Source organism: Giraffa tippelskirchi, chromosome 8, assembly GCF_054371585.1.
Source record: "Giraffa tippelskirchi isolate mGirTip1 chromosome 8, T2T-mGirTip1v1.2.pri, whole genome shotgun sequence".
NCBI lineage: Eukaryota > Metazoa > Chordata > Mammalia > Artiodactyla > Giraffidae > Giraffa > Giraffa tippelskirchi.
In genome coordinates, this window is record NC_137282.1 from 27,554,171 (window position 1) to 27,574,520 (window position 20,350).

At 40.9% G+C, this 20,350-nt stretch overlaps 1 protein-coding gene across 6 annotated transcripts in view; it reads left to right on the plus strand.

The window, feature by feature from the left end:
- FAT1 (FAT atypical cadherin 1) overlaps positions 1–20,350 on the plus strand; it is a 126,226-nt gene that overhangs the window by 55,895 nt on the left and 49,981 nt on the right. For all 6 annotated transcript variants that reach the window (XR_014062612.1, XM_081521691.1, XM_081521695.1 and 3 more), the window contains one exon: positions 4,668–4,982. Coding sequence is in view for 5 of the 6 variants with exons in the window: in XM_081521691.1 (XP_081377817.1) it covers positions 4,668–4,982 (315 nt within the window). In the remaining variant the exon portion in view is untranslated. The remainder of the gene's footprint in view (positions 1–4,667; positions 4,983–20,350) is intronic.

Below are 20,350 nucleotides of genomic sequence, written 5' to 3' on the forward strand. Positions count from 1 at the left end.
GGTACCTTGCTCTGGACTCTTATAAACTCTGCAAAAATCTCTTTGCCGAAGTACGGTCTATTCCCACCTATGCTGTGCTTTCAGAATAGTGGTTCGAATTAGAGTATGCAATTAAAACAGTGCTTAGGCACTGGACCCTGGACCTCTGTGACCAAGTGGAGCCCTGGAATCGTCTCTGCTTTTTCGTCCTTTAAGTTTGGGAAAGACTCTTACCTCCACAATGGGAAACTGCCTGTATGCTCTCATCACGGCAGCTCCCACCCACGTCCGTGGTACCCAGCATCCTTTCCGTGGGGGTGTGTGTAACAATGAACCTGTGGCTAATGATAACAGTGTACCCTGATGGTAAAGAGCCAAAGTTCTGGAATCAGACTGGCTCATTCACATCTCAGTTCTACCTCTTTAACTGTTTCTGCTGCTACTGCTGCTGCTGCTGCTAAGTCGCTTCAGTTGTGTCCGACTCTTTGCAACCCCATAGACGACAGCCCACCAGGCTCCCCCGTCCCTGGGATTCTCCAGGCAAGAACACTGGAGAGGGTTGTCATTTCCTTCTCCAAGGCATGAAAGTGAAAAGGGAAAGTGAAGTCTATCAGTTGTGTCCGACTCTTAGCGACCCCATGGACCGCAGCCTACCAGGCTCCTCCGTTGACTGACTACTTATACACTGTGCTTCTCAATCACTCTTAAGGCTAGGGCCATTTGCTTACTTTATCTAAACTTCTGCCTCTTCATTTGTGAAGCTTGGAAGAAAATCAAATGATTCCTGTGTTCTTTAAATGATTTAATGCATGTAAGCACCTAATGAAGTCCTTGACATGCAGTAAATCCTTATATTGTTAAATTATTATAAATACAGCAAATTTACTCATCTTATTATCTAAGCATTTTTTTTTTAAAGAGATTATTCAATATGCCCTCCTTTCCCTTTGGAAGTTAAAAATTCACCTTATTTTTTAGTTACCTATCAGCTGTATTTTTCTCTTTTACAAGGATATAATAAAATACATTAAAACAGGAACATCTCAGCAGTCACTATATGAAACATACGTAAAGATATACAGTGCAAGAATTCATGAAATACGAACACCTGAGTATCTCACTTCAGTTCAGTTCAGTCGCTCAGTCGTGTCCAACTCTTTGTGACCCCATGAATCACAGCACACCAGGCCTCCCTGTCCATCAGCAACTCCCAGAGTTCACCCAAACCCATGTTCATTGAGTCGGTGATGCCATCCAACCATCTCATCCTCTGTCATCCCCTTCTCTTCCTACCCCCAATCCTTCCCAGCATTAGGGTCTTTTCCAATGAGTCAACTCTTCACATGAGATGGCCAAAGTATTGGAGTTTCAGCTTCAACATCAGACCTTCCAATGAACACTCAAGACTGATCTCCTTTAGGATGGACTGGTTGGATCTCCTTGCAGTCCAAGGGACTCTCAAGAGTCTTCTCCAACACCACAGTTCAAAAGCATCAATTCTTTGGCCCTCAGCTTTCTTCACCGTCCAACTCTCACATCCATACATGACCACTGGAAAAACCATAGCCTTGACTAGACGGACCTTTGTTGGCAAAGTAATGTCTCTGCTTTTAAATATGCTATCTAGGTTGGCCATAACCTTCCTTCCAAGGAGTAAGCGTCTTTTAATTTCATGGCTGCAATCACCATCAGCAGTGATCTTGGAGCCCCAAAAAATAAAGTCTGACACTGTTTCCACTGTTTCCCCATCTATTTCCCATGAAGTGATGGGACCAGATGCCATGATCTTAGTTTTCTGAACGTTGAGCTTTAAGCCAACTTTTTCACTCTCCTCTTTCACTTTCATCAAGAGGCTCTTTAGTTCCTCTTCACTTTCTGCCATAAGGGTGGTGTCATCTGCATATCTGAGGTCACTTAGGCATGTTTAATTGCTAATTCACGCAATTCTAGTTGCTCCCATATTTGATTAGAGCGGCTTTGGTGTCTCACTTTGCACTGATGGTAATATCTGGCGATTCCCTGGGCCTTGACGCCTTCCCTCCAGACTGTGGCTCAGCAGTTGGGCACAGACAGGTGGAGTCCCCCTCAGTTGCTGTGCTGATTGGGAGAGAGGGCAGTTCCCAGCAGAAGCATCCGTCCCATACGTGTGCACTGCAGTCTAGACGTCTTCAGACCAGACTCCACGTGGAACTGGATGGAAAATCAATAGCTGTTTTTGTCTATGATTTAAATCTTATATTTGCATTCTCTTGTCTCTTTTTTTCCTTCTACCCTGACACACAAAAAAAAGAGTCATTGTATGTGAATGAACACTTAATTCACTCCTTCTGAATACTGATCTGCAAAAAAATGGACAGAATAGCATTGACTTCTCTTCAGGGTTTTCACAATAAATTTGGTTGACTGCACCTTTGTCATACTAACGGTAAGACTAATGGGATTTTGTTGGTACCTGAAGTCAGAGATTCCTGGTGTTTGAACTCCAGCTCTGCCATTTCCTATGACCCTGGGAAAGCCTCATCACTCTTAATGAGTTTTTCATTCACAAAATGAGGATAATAACACCACATATATGGGAACATTAGATATAAGGAGTGAATAAAATAATGCATGTAAGATAGTTATAGTGCCTGATATATAGTAAAGACGGACAAAACTTCTCCTAATTATTGTTATTTGCCTACAAATGACATTGAGAGAGAGACACTGTTTTTAAAATGAACTAGTTGAGGATTAGAATTCAAAAGAGGTGAGTACAAGTACCTTGTACCTGTCTTGAAATTTTCTAATAATACTTCACCTGCCAGGTGAATTATGTTGCATTTTCATGACATGGCAGAAACAAGAGAAGCATTTGTGCACTCATTTGTGTATGTGATCCTCTTAGAACATTCAGTTATTCCCTGATGTCCTTTGTATCGATTGATGGGAGTGATAAAAAGGAAAAACTGGAAAAGACTACTTTCCCTTGGTTACTAAGGGCACTCTTCTTTCAGGCTAAAAACAGATATAATTTTGCTAATTTAGTGAACAGGTTCAGTATACATAGACTCATGTTGGCACAAGAGAAAAAGGAAAACATGTCTGACTTACCTGATGCACAGAGACCAGCTAGCTCCTATTTTATTTAAGAGTTCTGAGTCTTTGTTCCATAGTTTTTAAGAGGAGATCCATTTTGAGGGTTTGCTAAGAATTAATGAAGCAGTAGTCGTAATGCTTCTGAATAGCAATGCATGTTCATTTTATGGTAATCCACTTCACATTTTAATATTTAGGTTTGCTCTTTATAAGTTGGAAACCTTTTACGGAGGGTTAGGTATAATTATTTAACATTTAAAATAAATGAGGTCTTTTTTTTAATATTAGTAACCTTAGATAAGCACATATTGAAATTTACATCATGATCAAAAAATAAGAAATACAGATGTGTATTTGATCAAAATAAATACTGCTTCATTTCTGAACACAGATAAATTGATATTTGTTACTTTTTCCATAGTATTTTGCATTCAATGGAAAACTTTAGGTATTCTAGAGTTGTAGGATTTCCAAAGTTCAACCTGGATCATATTGAACACTAAAAGTAGCATTAATTCACAGTGGTGCTCTTTGCTGGTGGCTCAGATGGTAAAGAATCCGACTGCAATGCAGGAAACCCAGGTTCAATCCCTGAGATGGGAAGATCCCTCAGAGAAGGAAATGGCAACCCACTCCGGTATTCTTGCCCAGAGAGTACCATGGACAGAAGAGCCTGGTGGGCTACAGTCCATGGGTCATAAAGAGTCAGACAAGACTGAGTGACCAGTGTACACACACACAAACACACACACACAATATTCACAAGAGAAAAAATGCAGTGATGTATTTTGGGAAAACCAAATGACAAGATCACACCATTGAATAAAGAGGTGGGGTTTGCCCAAGAGAAATGGGTATTTCTGCTGTTAATCATCCTGAGATTAAGTAAGCCTATGAGTGATTTCAGGGTGTGGGCCAAAATGTAACAGACATTCTAACCGTCTTCTTTGTAATTTTATTTTACTACCTCTCACTAGTTGACTTAATAAGAAATGTGTCCTAGTTTGGTTCCATTTGAGGACTATTCTGTACCAACTCCAGTTAAGATATACAGTCATTCTTGTTCATTCATTTAATAGTTGTATAAATAGTAAATAGAATGTGCTGGGTAAACTGGTATTTGACAAGGAGGCGGTCTCTGCCCCTGTGGAGCTTGTAACGCGGTGAGAGCATTGATGTTTGTAGCATCTTGATTGTGTTGCCATCTGTTTAAGGCTATTGAAAGAAACGGAAGGATTTCAGGATACAAGAGACCATATTTGCCCATTCATTTCTTTGGGCTGTTTTGAGACTTAAATCAGATAATTTTTGTAAAGCACTCCACATAGTGCCTGGCACCTAATACTAATGATGACAGAAACTTCTATAAGAGTGATATTATGTGCCAAGTGCTGTATTCTAATCATTATAAGTGTATTAGTTCATTTAATCACCATACCGTTATTATCCCATTTTATAGAAAAGGAAACCAAGACCCAGAGAGGTTAGACTGTTGGCTTCAGATGGCTTAGCTGTAAGCCTTGCACAAGTCAGAGTTGTCATGTAGGCTGACACCTTCTCATCGTGGCACGTTGTTGACATACTGCTTCATGCTCTTCTTCCTTCGCTAGGTGTCATAGAGACTTCAGATCGGCTGGACCGCGAGTCGACCTCTCATTACTGGCTGACAGTCTACGCGTCTGATCAGGGCGTGGTGCCCCTGTCCTCCTTCGTTGAGGTCTACATAGAGGTGGAGGATGTGAATGACAACGCTCCGCAGACGTCGGAGCCTGTTTATTATCCAGAAATAATGGAAAACTCTCCCAAGGATGTATCTGTGGTCCAGATCGAGGCGTTTGATCCAGACTCCAGCTCTGATGACAAACTGACATACAAAATCACAAGTGGAAATCCACAGGGATTTTTTTCAATTAATTCTAAAACAGGTATGTGTTAATACTATTATGTATGAAATATTCATGCTTGTACGCTCTTGATTTGGGGAAATTTAAAAATTAAATTTCTTTATTTGGCACTTTTCTTTAGTTTTTGATAAATCATTTTCCTTTAGAATTATTCAAGACAAGCTTTTGTTCTCTGATGAAAATTTAGCCCCATTTTTTTTCCTTTCAATTTGCTTTTGTGAAACTACTTTGCTTCTTAATAGAGTTTCATTTGCAGGTGAAAAAGCAAATATTGTAGTTCATTAATAGCTCCTAAATTTAGTAATGTATTTTAAACTTAACTGCAGATTCTACTACTGCTGCATTTTCCAAACTCTCCATTTTATGAAAACTATCAAAAGAGTTTATTTCACAGTTCACAGTACTTTTTTTTTTTAATGTTGTTTTGGAATTTCTCCATAGAGCAGTGCTGTGTGTCTGCAGGCAGTAAAGGATAAGAATTCAGTAATTTTCAAATTTGGAGCAAATTCTTGAACTCACACATCAAATTTTCCTTCTGACCATTTTTTTTCTCTGAATGTCCAGCATTCTAAGAAGGTAATTCCTTGACTCCAAACTCCTTATAAACTTTGAATGTTTGAACTTTTACATTTGACAGTACATCAACTTTTTCCTTCAGTCTTGGTTTTCTTTATCCTATTTCACATACACATACACAGAGGTTCAGCATAGCTATCCTTTGTGTAGTAAAAAGTTAGCTACCATTTATGCATGAAAAGTTTGCAAGTGGAGTTTACAAGCTCTCTTGATCAGAGTTAAAACAGGAACCACCGCATGATGCCAAGAAAACAGTTCCTTCCTTGGAAGATAAAACTTCTCTTGAGGGAGGTCATTGGCCTTTGAACCTAGACTATTCAGTGAGTCAGTACTTTCCATAGAATCTAGTTTCCATAATCTAGATTATGAAGAGGTAGATTTATAATTTACATACCTCTGTCAGGCCTTTGCTTATTATGTCTTGTTTAGGGTAACTGTCCTGTTCAGCTATTGAGTTGTCTATTTGATATATCAAGGAAATAACATATAAAAACCAGAATTAAGAAGGCATTCTCAGCTTCCTTGCCAGTCTTTGTTACTACTTTTTTTTTTTATTGTACTGTTCTTAATTTGTAATTTACTTTGTTGAACTTAAAAGGAAGCAGTTTTTAAGGTGGAGAGAAGCTTGAACTCAATATCAATGTACTGAAATGCCTGTAGAAAGATGCTTGATAAGGGAGCATGTCTGTATGTAATAGTTTGTGTCTTAAAAAGTATGTTAAAAAATTAGTTTTTAAGCTTCTTGTCACCATATTCAAACCTGTCCTATAGACTGTCTTTCTTGATTAGTACAAGTAAACAAGATTGATTTCTGACTATACTTTTGCCTTGAGATTAATATGCTCTTACCCTTTGGCCAAATTCCGATGTGTTCCTCTGATGGAGATTAAGAGTGAGGTTTAGATTGTTAGAAAACCAGTAGCTGATTAAGAATGATTGAGCCCTTTAAGAATTTAATTATGTGGGAGAGCAACAGGACTTGAGGGTCTTTGATTTTGGAAGTGTTAGGAATAGGATGCCAAGAGGGTTTCTTGAGCCCAAGAATAAGCACTGGAACTAAGAGATTGTATAAGAACACCCTGGTGGCTTAGACAGTAAAGAATCTATCTACCTGCAGTGCAGGAGACCTGGGTTCTATCCCTGGGTTGGGAAGATCCCCTTGAGGAATCTGCCTGCATTGTGGGAGACCTGGGTTTGATCCCTGGGTTGGGAAGATCCCCTGGAGGAGGGCATGGCAACCAGTCCAGTATTCTGGCCTGGAGAATCCCTATGGACAGAGGAACCTGGCAGGCGATAGTCCGTGGGGTCGGAAAGAGTTGGACTCGACTGAGTGAGTAACAATTTTACTTTTTCATAAAGATTGGAATCAGCAGTACTTCTGGTTACTAAAGGCTTGTTTAAGCAGTGTCTTTTATACTGTTTCACTGCATTACTCATAACTCAGTTCAGCCTCATTTTTGGTGAAATAAAAGGAAGGACCTAAGAGCTAAAAAATTTAGAATTCGCTCACAAATATAAAAGAGGAGAGATGAGATTTTTATAAAAATTTCAGAGGAGGATTTCACAGTCAAGAAGCTATTTGCTTGAAACGGGGGCTGGTCACAGACCTTGAGAAATCTAGAAGCTGCAGCCTCGAAGTGGTAATTCAGGAACATAACCACCCCTTTTAAACAGTTGCTTGATTAGTTAGACTTTAAAATGTTTTCACTTTTCTTATATCATCTCTCTTTTAAATTAGATTAAGTCCTGAAGAGAAAGGCAAGCAAGCTACACATATGCCCTTTGGAATATCTGAGAAGATACTGTATGTCTGGACATAATGTGTATTTGAGGAGAAGGAGAAAAGGAACTGAGAGAAGTTATATAAGTCAGAGCTACCGTGGGGAGCCTTGAAACTTTGGTTATCGTCTCTGGCCTCTGAAATGATGAGAACACTGCTGTTGTGTTATGTCTTGAAGAAACGAGATTAATGTGGCATCGCCACTCCCTTTAAGTCTCTCTGTTCTGACAACTCTTTGGAAGGGATGTCTGCTGAAACCTCAAAACCCTTCCTTATCTTTGGGGAGAAGAAATCCCACTTCGGAGTCCATAGCTAGCTCCCACACCCTTGGGCGGCATATAGATCCTGCTGATAAGACAGTGGGGAAAAATTCATGTGGATTCCCAAGAGGTTTTATTTATTTTTGAGTTGAAGGCAGATAACAGTGGAGAATAACTATAGTTAGCACTCAGGAATATTTGTTGTGAAGCATGTAGTAAACTGTGTTTCGTAAAAATGTCTGATCATTCCACAAGTCACCTAAGTCTCTAAAAGTCTAGAAATAACCATATATTAATTAGCATGGGCACTGTAAAAGAAGATAGTAAATATACAGCCTCACAAGGTCCACCTCTGGATGCTTCTGTTTCCCCAACTCAGCAGATAATTTGGGCATGACCTTCAGGGTCCAAATGTAACGCCTCAAAGGATACATGTGCCTCAGAACGATGAAAGCAGACTGACTTTCAGTAGGCTGGTCAGTATCACTGGGGGCCAGACTGTGAAAGCTGGTGAAGACAGTCAGGTAGAAGAAAGTTCCTGTGATGCGCTCACCCATCACACCACCTGGGGTCCCAGAATCATGTTGCTTAATTATTAATGGTGGAGTGAGAAAATCACTGGGCAGGAAGGCACGAGATGTGGGCAGTAGTGAGGTTTACCTCTGGGATCTTGGAGAAAACTGGCTTCCAGGTCCTTACGTTCTGTGATTAGTGAGGAGCATCTTTGCAGCTGGGAGAGACGCCCCATGTGCACATGTTAGTTACCTCTGCTCTGTTAACTACATGAGATAACCGGGGTCTCAGTAGGTTGATAAAAGCGTGCCTGTCCTTTGGATGAACAGATCTGATGAAGTAAAATGGGTATACTTGCTTCTTAGTGGTTAAGAGAAATTTAGAAACCTGGTGATTATCGCAACATCCAGCAGACTGAAGGAAATCTGAATTCATTGCCATTCAAATCATTTTTTACACATCAGATGTTTACTGAGCTGCTGCTTTGTATTCAGCGTGTTAAGAGATGCTCTGAGAATTGGTAGTCTGCGTGCATGAAATACCAGAGAGAGACAGGTGAATGTGAGATGTGTGCCCAGGTGCTAATAAATGCCTCTGGAGGAAGTGGGGAAGTGATGATGACAGATGTGGTGGTGCAGTGAGGAGGATGAGGCCCCTTGGAAAAGTTAGTGTGCCGCTACAGCAAGTAGCCAAGTGGATGGAGGGAGAAGGGGTTCGGGGGTGTTCTTCATGTTGGGACAATTGGAAGGAGTGGTGAGGCCAAGAAATCCAGTTTGATGAGTGTGAGAGAATGGCTGTGCTTGGTAGAAAGACATAAATACCAGAAGAAGGGTTCAAGGATAATATTTATGTTATTTTTATAAATAATGACCTATTTTGGAGAGTCTCTGTGCAATCCCTTGGAATGTTCTGTATAAACTTAAATCAGATGACCTCACTAAGTCCTCCTGGAGAGGAGGAAACATCCCCCCAGAACCTTTCTCTCTCCTGTTTGTCATAGTGGGACGCCTATTTTTTAAAAACGGAACCAAAAAACCTTTCTAGGACTGGGTTTGATTAGCAGAATTGGGGATTCTCAGTGACAAGTTTGGATGAACATTTTTAAATGTATTTTGTGCATAGAACTGCCGTTCTGCATCTCAGATGGTTCCTGTTATGTTGTTTATAACTGGGGTGGCAGGGTGTTTCCTTTTAACAGAAGGTACAAGCAAAAGTGACTTGATCCAGTTTCCTTTTCTAAGACAACACTTTTGTTAACGCCAGAAGTTCTTATGACATTTTTTTTGTTTGATTATGTTCAGTATCAGGGTACATCTGCTTCTTTTAACGAAAATCATGCAGTTGCTCGAGGTGGGAGAGAGACGAGAGCAGAGAGTGTTAGATCATCTGAGCCCTGGCAGCCCGGCTCCTGCACACACATGCGTCACAGCTTCCTTTGCAGAATGTCAAGGACGGAGAAGAAGGGGGCCTGAACAATGGGGGCCAGTGTGCACTCCCGGGCTCCGTTCTCCACAGGGAACCTCAGCAAACCGGAGCCACCCCAGCAAAGTGTCTTTCTAGTCAGTGCTATCAACTTGAACTTTTGAGGTCCGATAGGTCACTTACAGTTGGCGTTTAATTTCCAAGTGTTCATTTGGGGCCTGTGCGTGCTTTAGAAACAGCTACAGTTTTATTCCCTTATCTCTGTGTTGGTATTTTCCAAGTTTTGGACACAAAACAAGTATTGCTCTTTATTTTTAAAAAGTTTTATTAGAGTGTCGTTGACATACAATAAATTGCACATAGTTAAAGCCTGCAATTGGATGAGTTTTGACATAGCTACCCAGCTGTGAAACCATCACTGCAGTCAGGCAGCAAACCTACCCATCTCTCCCTCTAAGTTCCCCAAGCCTCTCCCTCCTATTGCTATCTCCTCCCACCCCCAGGCAGCCACTGATTGGCCTTCAATCACTGTATGTTAGTTTGCCTTCCCTAAAATTTTCTATAAATAGGCTCATAGAGTGTATACTGTTTGTTTGTTTTTTTTGGTAAAGGTACTTACACTCAACGTACTTCCTTTTGAGATTCACAGATGTTGTAGTGAGGACTGGAGCCCACTGACATGATTCATACTAGGCAGTTCTAAACCTGCTTGAGCTGCAGCACCTTGCTCTTTCCACGGAAACCACAGGGAAGGTTGCGACCCATTCTTTCTCCTGCTCCTTCTGCCTCCTGACTGACCCCAGTGCAGACCCGCTTGGCTGCGGTGAATAATAAACTGTTTTTTCAGTGACAGTGGTCTCCTGATCTGGTGACCTCAGCATTCTTGAATGATAAGAAAACCTACATTTTCAAGCACTGTGAGGCAACTACTGTTTGTACTTTCTTTTACTCGTGTGCAAACAAGCATACATTATTTTTTTTTTCCTCATCTTTTTCACAGGGGTGGTAGCATGCTGTACACAGTGATAAACATCTCGGGTTTTTGCCTTATTAGCATTAGAGGCTGTACCTTAGGAAAATTACTTTATTGTAGTCATCAATGGGCTTGACACCTTATTATGAGAATATAGGTACATATCCATGTACCTTTCATACCCATTTCATTGATCACTTTACACTGTCTAGTAAATGCTTGTGGGTTGTTTTTTTTTTTTGTATCTTCCCATTCATTGGGGTACATCTTCCTGTTTGGGAACAAACACTGAAAAAGAAATTTTTTATGGTTAAAAACAAATTCATCAGAAATGTGTATTAAGTAGAGGTGTCCTTTTTGAATATAGGGTATGTTTGTGGGTGTGGTTTCTGTGTGTCTGCAAGAACATCTTCAAAGGGTTTAGGCTCTTTGACAACTATTGGATCTGTTTCCATCTACTTAAAATTTTAAATGGTTTAAAAACTTTCTTGAGGCTGTTTCAGCTTACTGTTTTCCTAGCTTTTCCTTTATCATTTCTGTAGAGTTAAATTTCATGTGTTTTGGAGGCTGATCTCTACTCTAGATCTCTTATTATTAGATCTGGAGCACATGGCACCATTGGAATCACAGAAGCCACACTGATTCCCTCTCTTTGGGCTGATTTCTGTGAGACCGTAAACATCCTTGTTACCTTTGAGATTTGACCTTGAAGGAGATGGCCAGAGAGAAACCAGCAGACCTTGGCTTTCCTTCTTTTGCTACTCTGAGCTGTGTTCTGATCATTCTTGTCCCACTCTTCCACCCCTGACCTCACTTTTAGATCAGTTCAGTTCAGTTCAGTCGCTCAGTCGTGTCCGACTCTTTGCAACCCCGTGAATTGCAGCACACCAGGCCTCTCTGTCCATCACCAACTCCCGGAGTCTACCCAAACCCATGTCCATCGAGTCGGTGATGCCATCCAACCATCTCATCCTCTGTCGTCCCCTTCTCCTCCCGCCCCCAATCCTACCCAGCATTAGGGTCTTTTCCAATGAGTCAACCCTTCGCATGAGGTGGCCAAAGTATTGGAGTTTCAGCTTCAACATCAGACCTTCCAATGAACACCCAGGATTGATCTCTTTTAGGATGGATTGATTGAATCTCCTTGCAGTCCAAGGGACTCTCAAGAGTCTTCTCCAACACCACAGTTCAAAAGCATCAATTCTTCGGCGCTCAGCTTTCTTCACCATCCAACTCTCACATCCATACATGACCACTGGAAAAACCATAGCCTTGACTAGACGGACTTTTGTTGGCAAAGTAATGTCTCTGCTTTTAAATATGCTATCTAGGTTGGCCATAACCTTCCTTCCAAGGAGTAAGCGTCTTTTAATTTCATGGCTGCAATCACCATCAGCAGTGATTTTGGAGCCCCAAAAAATAAAGTGTGACACTGTTTCCACTGTTTCCCCATCTATTTCCCATGAAGTGATGGGACAAGATGCCATGATCTTAGTTTTCTGAACGTTGAGCTTTAAGCCAACTTTTTCACTCTCCTCTTTCACCTTCCTCAAGAGGCTCTTTAGTTCTTCTTCACTTTCTGCCATAAGGGTGGTGTCATCCGCATATCTGAGGTTATTGATATTTCTCCCGGCAATCTTGATTCCAGCTTGTGTTTCTTCCAGCCCAGCGTTTCTCATGATGTACTCTGCATATAAGTTAAATAAGCAGGGTGACAATATACAGCCTTGATGGACTCCTTTTCCTATTTGGAACCAGTCTATTGTTCCATGTCCAGTTCTAACTGTTGCTTCCTGACCTGCATACAGGTTTCTCAAGAGACAGGTCAGATGGTCTGGTATTCCCATCTCTTTCAGAATTTTCCACAGTTTATTGTGATCCACACAGTCAAAGGCTTTGGCATAGTCAATAAAGCAGAAATAGATGTTTTTCTGGAACTCTCTTGCTTTTTCGATGATCCAGTGGATATTGGCAATTTGATCTCTGGTTCCTCTGCCTTTTCTAAAACCAGCTTGAACATCTGGAAGTTCACGGTTCACGTATTGCTGAAGCCTGGCTTGGAGAATTTTGAGCATTACTTTACTAGCATGTGAGATGAGTGCAATTGTGCGGTAGTTTGAGCATTCTTTGGCATTGCCTTTCTTTGGGATTGGAACGAAGACTGACCTCTTCCAGTCCTGTGGCCACTGCTCAGTTTTCCAGATTTGCTGGCATATCAAGTGCAGCACTTTCACAGCATCACCTTTGAGGATTTGAAATAGCTCAACTGGAATTCCATCACCTCCACTAGCTTTGTTCGTAGTGATGCTTTCTAAGGCCCACTTGACTTCACATTCCAGGATGTCTGGCTCTAGGTGAGTGATCACACCATCGTGATTATCTGGGTCGTGAAGATCTTTTTTGTACAGTTCTTCTGTGTATTCTTGCCACCTCTTCTTAATATCTTCTGCTTCTGTTAGGTCATACCATTTCTGTCCTTTATCGAGCCCATCTTTGCATGAAATGTTCCTTTGGTATCTCTAATTTTCTTGAAGAGATCTCTAGTCTTTCCCAATCTGTTGTTTTCCTCTATTTGTTTGCACTGATCGCTGAGGAAGGCTTTCTTATCTCTCCTTGCTATTCTCTGGAACTCTGCATTCAGATGGGAATATCTTTCCTTTTCTCCTTTGCTTTTCACTTCTCTTCTCTTCCCAGCTATCTGTAAGGCCTCCTCAGACAGCCATTTTGCTTTTTTGCATTTCTTTTCCATGGGGATTTTCTTGATCCCTGTCTCCTGTACAATGTCACGAACCTCTGTCCATAGTTCATCAGGCACTCTGTCTGTCAGGTCTAGACCCTTAAATCTATTTGTCACTTCCACGGTGTACTCATAAGGGATTTGATCTAGGTCATACCTGAATGGTCTAGTGGTTTTCCCTACTTTCTTCAATTTATGTCTGAATTTGGCAATAAGCAGTTCATGATCTGAGCCACAGTCTGCTCCCGATCTTGTTTTTGCTGACTGTATAGAGCTTCTCCATCTTTGGCTGCAAAGAATATAATCAATCTGATTTTGGTGTTGACCATCTGGTGATGTCCACATGTAGAGTCTTCTCTTGTGTTGTTGATCAGGCTGAAACAAAACTTTCTCCGGGAGCCAGAAGGGCAGTGACAAGTTTAGCTTATTAAGCACGTGGCACTTTATATATTAAAGCAGCCTCACGTAGTTATCTTTACAAGAGACCCTATGAGATGGCAGAGACTGCAAATGCCAGCAGTCTGCTGTCTTCTCCATTTGTGTTTTTCCCAATTTTCAAGTAAATTATATGACTTTAGTGGAGAAGGAAATGGCAACCCAGCCCAGTATTCCTGCCTGTGAAATCCCATGGACAGAAGAGCCTGGTGGCTACTGTCCATGGAGTCACAAGAGTCGGATACAACTAAGCAACTAAACCGCCACTACAAAGGGCTTCAGAGAGGTGAAGCCCACCTGAGGTCAGAGCCAGGAAGACATGAGTTTCATAACTGCTGCTTCTGGTTGCAGGATCCCATGTTTACCTGATGGACTTTTGGGTTTGGTATGTACATGAGGTTTCGGATCTGGTTTTTCTGTACCTTCTCTGTTTTTTGCTGAATTATATTATGGTTGCTTTTTAGGTGAATCTTATTTCTAGTAATATCTTCAGACCAAAAAGCACAAAGCTTGTAAATAACACTAAGTGTTTAAACTTAGTTTTATTAACTGTGTACGGCAAGGATCATTAAACCTTTGCCGTGAAGGGCCAAGTCTGAAATCATTTCAGCTTTGCAGGCCACATAGTCTCTGTCACTGCAGAGTGAAAGCCGCCCTTGACAGCAGGGGAATTAATGAGTATGGCTGTGTGTGCCAATAAAACTTTATTTATGAGCATCAAAATTTGAATTTCATATATTTTTCCTGTGTCACAGTGGATTCTTTTGTTTATTTCTGATTAAGAATGTAAAAGCCATTCTTAGTTTGTAAGCTATACAAAATCAGTTTGGCAGTAGTTTTCTGACCCTTTATATGTTGATGTATTTACTAGTTGGGCTGATGGTACTGCTGATTTATTTCTGAGAGGGTAGACTACTTGATATTCCTGAAGTAAGAATTAAATTTATTTAACATTACCCTAAGCAGTGAATACTTTAAAAAAGATGAGATCTGTATTTGGCTTCTCCAGGTTATTAAAACTGTTCCTTAAAGAATAGTAGTAGAATATGAGTTACTGAAGTTGAAATAGCAGAAAACATTTATCAAGTTGATGATAGACTATTATTCAGATCTCTTCTACTTTGAGAAATAACTATTTCTCATTAGAAGATAAAATATTTTCAAGTTTTGAGATTTTCATACTTCTTTGTGCCATTATATCCTGTTAAAAATATTTCAGAGCTTGAAATCCTAGCTCTCACAGTTGTTATATGTATATTTATCAAATCTTTACCATTTTCTCCATTTTTGGTCATCCCTTATTGTGCGTTGAGATGTTCATGCTCAAATTAACCAAGTTACAGCTTCGTATGCTTTGTAGAGGACAACTTTATACAGGGACCTTTTATTCATTTGTTTATATGCAGAATAGAATAATGTAGGGTTATTTTATGTTCAATATAAGAAATGTTCTTTAATTGCAGATAGACTAATATATATGTGTGTATCAACATATACGTGTATATATATAAAGTATTATATATACACACATACATATATATATAGTAATCCCTAAAGCATGCTGCTGCTGCTGCTAAGTCACTTCAGTCATGTCCAACTCTGTGCGACCTCATGGACTGCAGCCCACCAGGCTCCCCCTTCCCTTGGATTCTCCAGGCAAGAACACTGGAGTGGGTTGCCATTTCCTTCTCCAATGCATGAAAGTGAAAAGGGAAAGCGAAGTCGCTCAGTCGTGTCCTACTCTTCGCGACCCCATGGACTGCAGCCTACCAGGCTCCTCCGTCAATGGGATTTTCCAGACAAGAGTACTGGAGTGGGTTGCCATTGCCTTTTTCCTCCTAAAGCAAGAGAAAGTCATAAAATGGTATAATAGTGAATAGGTATGCTGAGTAACCATCCATGTTCTACTCGAGTGTCATATTACAACTGTTTTTTCTCAATCAAAGTAAATGGCATTTTATTGTGGCTGAACAAAGTGCAATAGGAAACAGCTATAGCTGCAAACAACTTCCAAGGGTTTCCGGTAACATTTGATAGCTGCACAGGAAGGAAATGAAGGGCCAGTCACTTTACAATGGCAGGAATTCATTAAAAAAAAAAAGTTTACTTATTTGTGGCCTTTTCCCAAATATTTGCAAATATTAAGGAAGACTCTATAGATCTTATGTGTTCTTCCTGCTTATTTTACCATGAAGTATGTTATCCTTAAAGTCTAATAAAAGTCAGATTTTGTGCACTGCTTTTTCTGCACATGTTGGAATAGATAAGCTTTTCCCCCAAAGTCTGTTAATCTTGAATCCTTAAGATAAATTCTTTCAAGGAGTATTCTGTTCTTTTCTATGTTGCTGAATATCATTTGCTAAAATTATTTTAAGTACCAGTATTTTAAGATTTTGCATTTAAGTGCCTAAGTGAGATTAGCCTCTTTTACATCAACATGATGTTAACTTTATAAAATGGGTTGGGTTTCTTCTCTTCTCTATCACTGCTGTATCTGACGTTTGTGGGAATGTTGAAGGCAATTCCCAGTAAATTGCATTTGGCTTTTGATCTTATGTTTATCTCATGTCTCAGCACCATCCATTTTTTCAGTGAGAAGCAGCTAGTCAAGATAGAATTAAAGCCAGAAGAGAAGTCTGGAGATTTCAGGGTGCAAATTCTTGCGCAGCCCCTGCGTGTGTGACTTTAGGCTGGTCATTTGATTTCATTCTTTGAGGGTTTTCCACGGGACTGTGAAAGTTTGAACTAAATGAGTTCCAAGCGCCCCTCCAGCCTTGACAGCCTATGAATAGAGTTCCATTTTTGGCGCCAAGCCTAATCCTGCTGGCACCAGGACTGCAGAGACAAACAATAGCTGCTCAGATGGCGGCAGCTGCCAAGAGAGCTCCAGACAGGCTGTGGTTACATGCAGCCTTAGAACACCACCTAAATAAAGACAGCGCCGTGCTGCAGAGGATCGCTGAGCCTAAGGGCCAAAGCTCCAAGGGGACGGATGCCGAGTGATAACTGTAGAAAACCTGGAAGTTCACTCTCCGCCTGTCAGGCAGTCTGTATTTTCAGATGGGAACTCCGGCAGCAGTGCCCACCTCCTTGCCGGCCTTGCCGGTCTGCTCTGCCTTTCCACTGCGGGTGCCCTTCTCATCTTGCCTGTTTTGTGGTCCTTCAGTCCTGGCTAAGGTCCTGGAGGGTCAAGGTGAGAACCAAGCATGATACGGAGGATGTGGTTCCTGCTTAATACTTATTCTCCAGTTGACTTGTCTAAAAATTAGCAAAATTCGTACGATTTCCACTTCACCTGTTGTAAGAGGAGTCTTAGAAATTTGAATAGGAAAACACTGTCCTTGGTCTGGATTCTGTCCTCCCCTCTCCTGTGGTGTCCTCTGTCTACCCACTCTCCAGACCTCAGGACTTTGAGCTGTGCTCTTGGTAAATTGCAGTTAATAGTCTTGTTTTGAGAACACTGCCACTTTATTAAAGCTGGTTGGGCACAAAGATCTGTGGACTAGAAAGTCCCTTGGAAAAGTGTTTGTCACGTGCTCCACATGGAATTCTACAGTTAATGTCTCTTGCTTTCCTGTCTCACTGTGCTTTGCTTTATTTTAAAAATTAGAATGGTGGTGGTGTTCAGTCACTAAGTCGTATCTGACTCTTTGGCACCCCATGGACTGCACCACACCAGGTTTCCCTGTCCTTTACTATCTCCAGAATTTGCTCAAACTCATGTCTATTGAGTTGGTGATGCCATCCAACCATCTCATCCTCTGTCACCCTCTTCTCCTCTTGTCCTCAATCTTTCCCAGCATCAGGGTCTTTTCCAAAAATTAGAGTAAAAACTTAGAGTAACTGACAGTTATTACTAATAATTACTGATATATTGCCTCCTTTATTTTTCATACATTTGATTAGTTCCTGTAGTTTTGTGATAGCTTAACAACTCAGAGCAGGCACCATGGAAACTTAAAAAAAAAAAAAAATTTGAACAGTATCAGCATCTCAAAATCTTGGAAAGTTTTGCTATTTTGACTATTTAGAGTTAAGACAGCTGCTTGCAGAATTTGGATCTTGATATAACAATGTGTTTGCTATTGAAATACCGCTTCAAATTTTAACCACAGATAAAGATTCTGACTATTGTAGATGTTAAAATTGGGTTTTGACATATATAATTTGAAATTGGAGACTCTCCAAAGGAATAAAGATGAGTTAAATTGTTTAAATTAGTTTAAAAAGTCAGTTCTTCAATCACACCAGCTACATTTCCAGTGCTCGGTGACCACGTATGCTGGGGCGGCTGCTTATCACGCAGTGCGCAAGGTGGGACTTGCCCATCATCGCCAGGAGTTCTGTGACCACAGCGCCCTTCCAGAATGTGTGTTGCTGTAGTTCATGCGTTTCTGTAAAATAAGCAAAAGGATGAAGGGTGGCTGCAGTAATCAATAGTGGGAAATGTTAATTAGGTGAGCAGGCTTTTGTTCTCTTCCTTGATCTCTCTCCTTCCTCTGCTTATTTTCAAGCAGAATAACTGGAAAATGATTCAGAGTAAATTTCCTGCCAAGCAAGGTGAACCATGACCACACAGCTTTTTTTTTTTTGAAGAGTCAGGACTTTTTCTTTCATAGTTTTGGTTCTTTAAAAACTCCTTCTGCAGATTGCAAGTTATTTTCTCTCTCCAGGCAGTTGGAGCTTAATCCTATTCAGAAATTCTGTTTTTTGTTTGCTTTTTCTTCTCCAGCTGCCATCTCATGGCATCCATGGTGCTGATTTTAAACCCTTCCTTCCAGAACCTAAGCCTCCGTCGTCCCTCCTTGGCTTCTTTCATTCCTAATGTGGCTTCAGGCTCTGATGCTCTGTGGTTACTCACCTCCCATCTCGCCCCTTTGCTCAATGATGTTGAGTAAGCAGCTTAATTTCTGAGCCTGTAAGAATATGTATTTATTATGGTACAGGTATCACCATATGTATACATATGGATCGAGTGAGATAATACATTTAAATCTCATAGCACAATACTTGGGCATTTACTAAGCCAGAAACCAATTAGAGATGAGCTCATTTGATGCATTAGTTAGCTTTTGTTTTGGAGCAAGGGCTTCCTTGAGTAGCTCAAACGGTAAAAGGAATCTGCTTGCAATGCAGGAGACCTGAGTTCGATCCCTGGGTTGGGAAGATCTCCTGTAGGAGGGCATGGCAACCCACTCCAGTATTCTTGCCTGGAGAATTCCATGGACAGAGGAGCCTGGAGGGCTACAGTCCATGGGGTTGCAAAGAGCCAGACGTAACTTATCAAATAAACAACAATAAACTGTATTTGCTCTCTGAATCCGTTTCTGTTTATAATGGCATTGGTCTATAAATGAGATGTTTTGTAGGGCAAGGAAATTTTTTGTCTTTTCATTTCTATTTTTAACTTAACAGAGTTCAGGAGAAAAGAAAGATAAAAGATACAAGATTACAAGAGGCAGCACTTGCATATGCTTTTTCTCCTGCCTTCTCCCACTCTATTTTATTCTCTAAGGTGCTTTTTTGGACCTGTTAAATGACTAATGATTAACTGTTGCTGGTTTTTTTTTCTTAAACTTCATGTAAGTGACAGTTGAGAATTTTTAGAGAGTTGAAACACCAAAATGCAGTAAATTATATACAGTGTGATGTGATGGGGTGGGAGGATTAAAAACCTAAACCTCTCATCTGGGCTTCAGGAAAACTAAATTCTAATCCTGGCTTTGATGCTGATTTACTGGTGAATTGGAGCAATTTAATTTGTCTTCGGCTCAGGTAGCTGAGTTTGATCATCTTAAAGGCTTCTCTCTATTTCTGAAATAGTGCACTATTTCATGAAGTATAGCTGCTTCTGGGATTTAGTGGTGAACATTACCAATGAGCACCAGTGTTTAAAGAGAAAGAAATGGATACACTTATTAGATATTTCATCCCGACAGGGTTAATAACATGTATGTAGAAAAGGTATACTCTGGATTCGTTTTTGAAAATAGATGTTTGTCAGGCAAGCAAGGCAGAGGATTAGCAGGCTTGAGATGTGAAAAATTACAGAGGTGAAAAAGGAAGTGAACTGCGTCAAGAATTCTGAAGCTAAATGGTGCGGCTGGAGCGTGGCCTCCTTGGGTAGCATTTCTGACGTGTTCTGCTCCCGGTGTGGTGGACTGCCCCTCCAGAGAGATCCACAGTCTTCCTCAATGTTCCTGCTTCATTAGAGCATTTCGTTTTCTCTCCAGAGTTCATTCTGAATGGAAATTCCACAGGAAGCACTCATTTTCTCCGAGGGGCGGCCCCTATCTCCCACCACCCCATGGACAGGCTTTCACTGCCCTTTGCTGCTGATGTTGTTAGCGACCTGGGAGCTGTGGCCCTCGGGATAGGCATCCTTTTGGTACACGTGTGCGAACATAGGAAGAAAGGGCTGAAACACTTTACATGTAGGTGGCTCGCAGCTCCTGTGTTGGTTAGTCCACGTCTGGATCTTCGTCTTCCTTCCTTTGTGGTTATAATCACTCATCGCGTACACTCTGTTAGCCTGCCAGACTGTCTCCTCCTCGTTAGAGAAATCCCTTTCCTGGTCTTCTTCCTGCCTCCCTGGCTCTCACTTGATCTTCTTTTCCAAGCTTTCCTGAAGTTACTTGGCGGAGGGACTTCCTCCTTTGCTTCTGAGGCTTCTTCATGGTGTTCTGGACACTT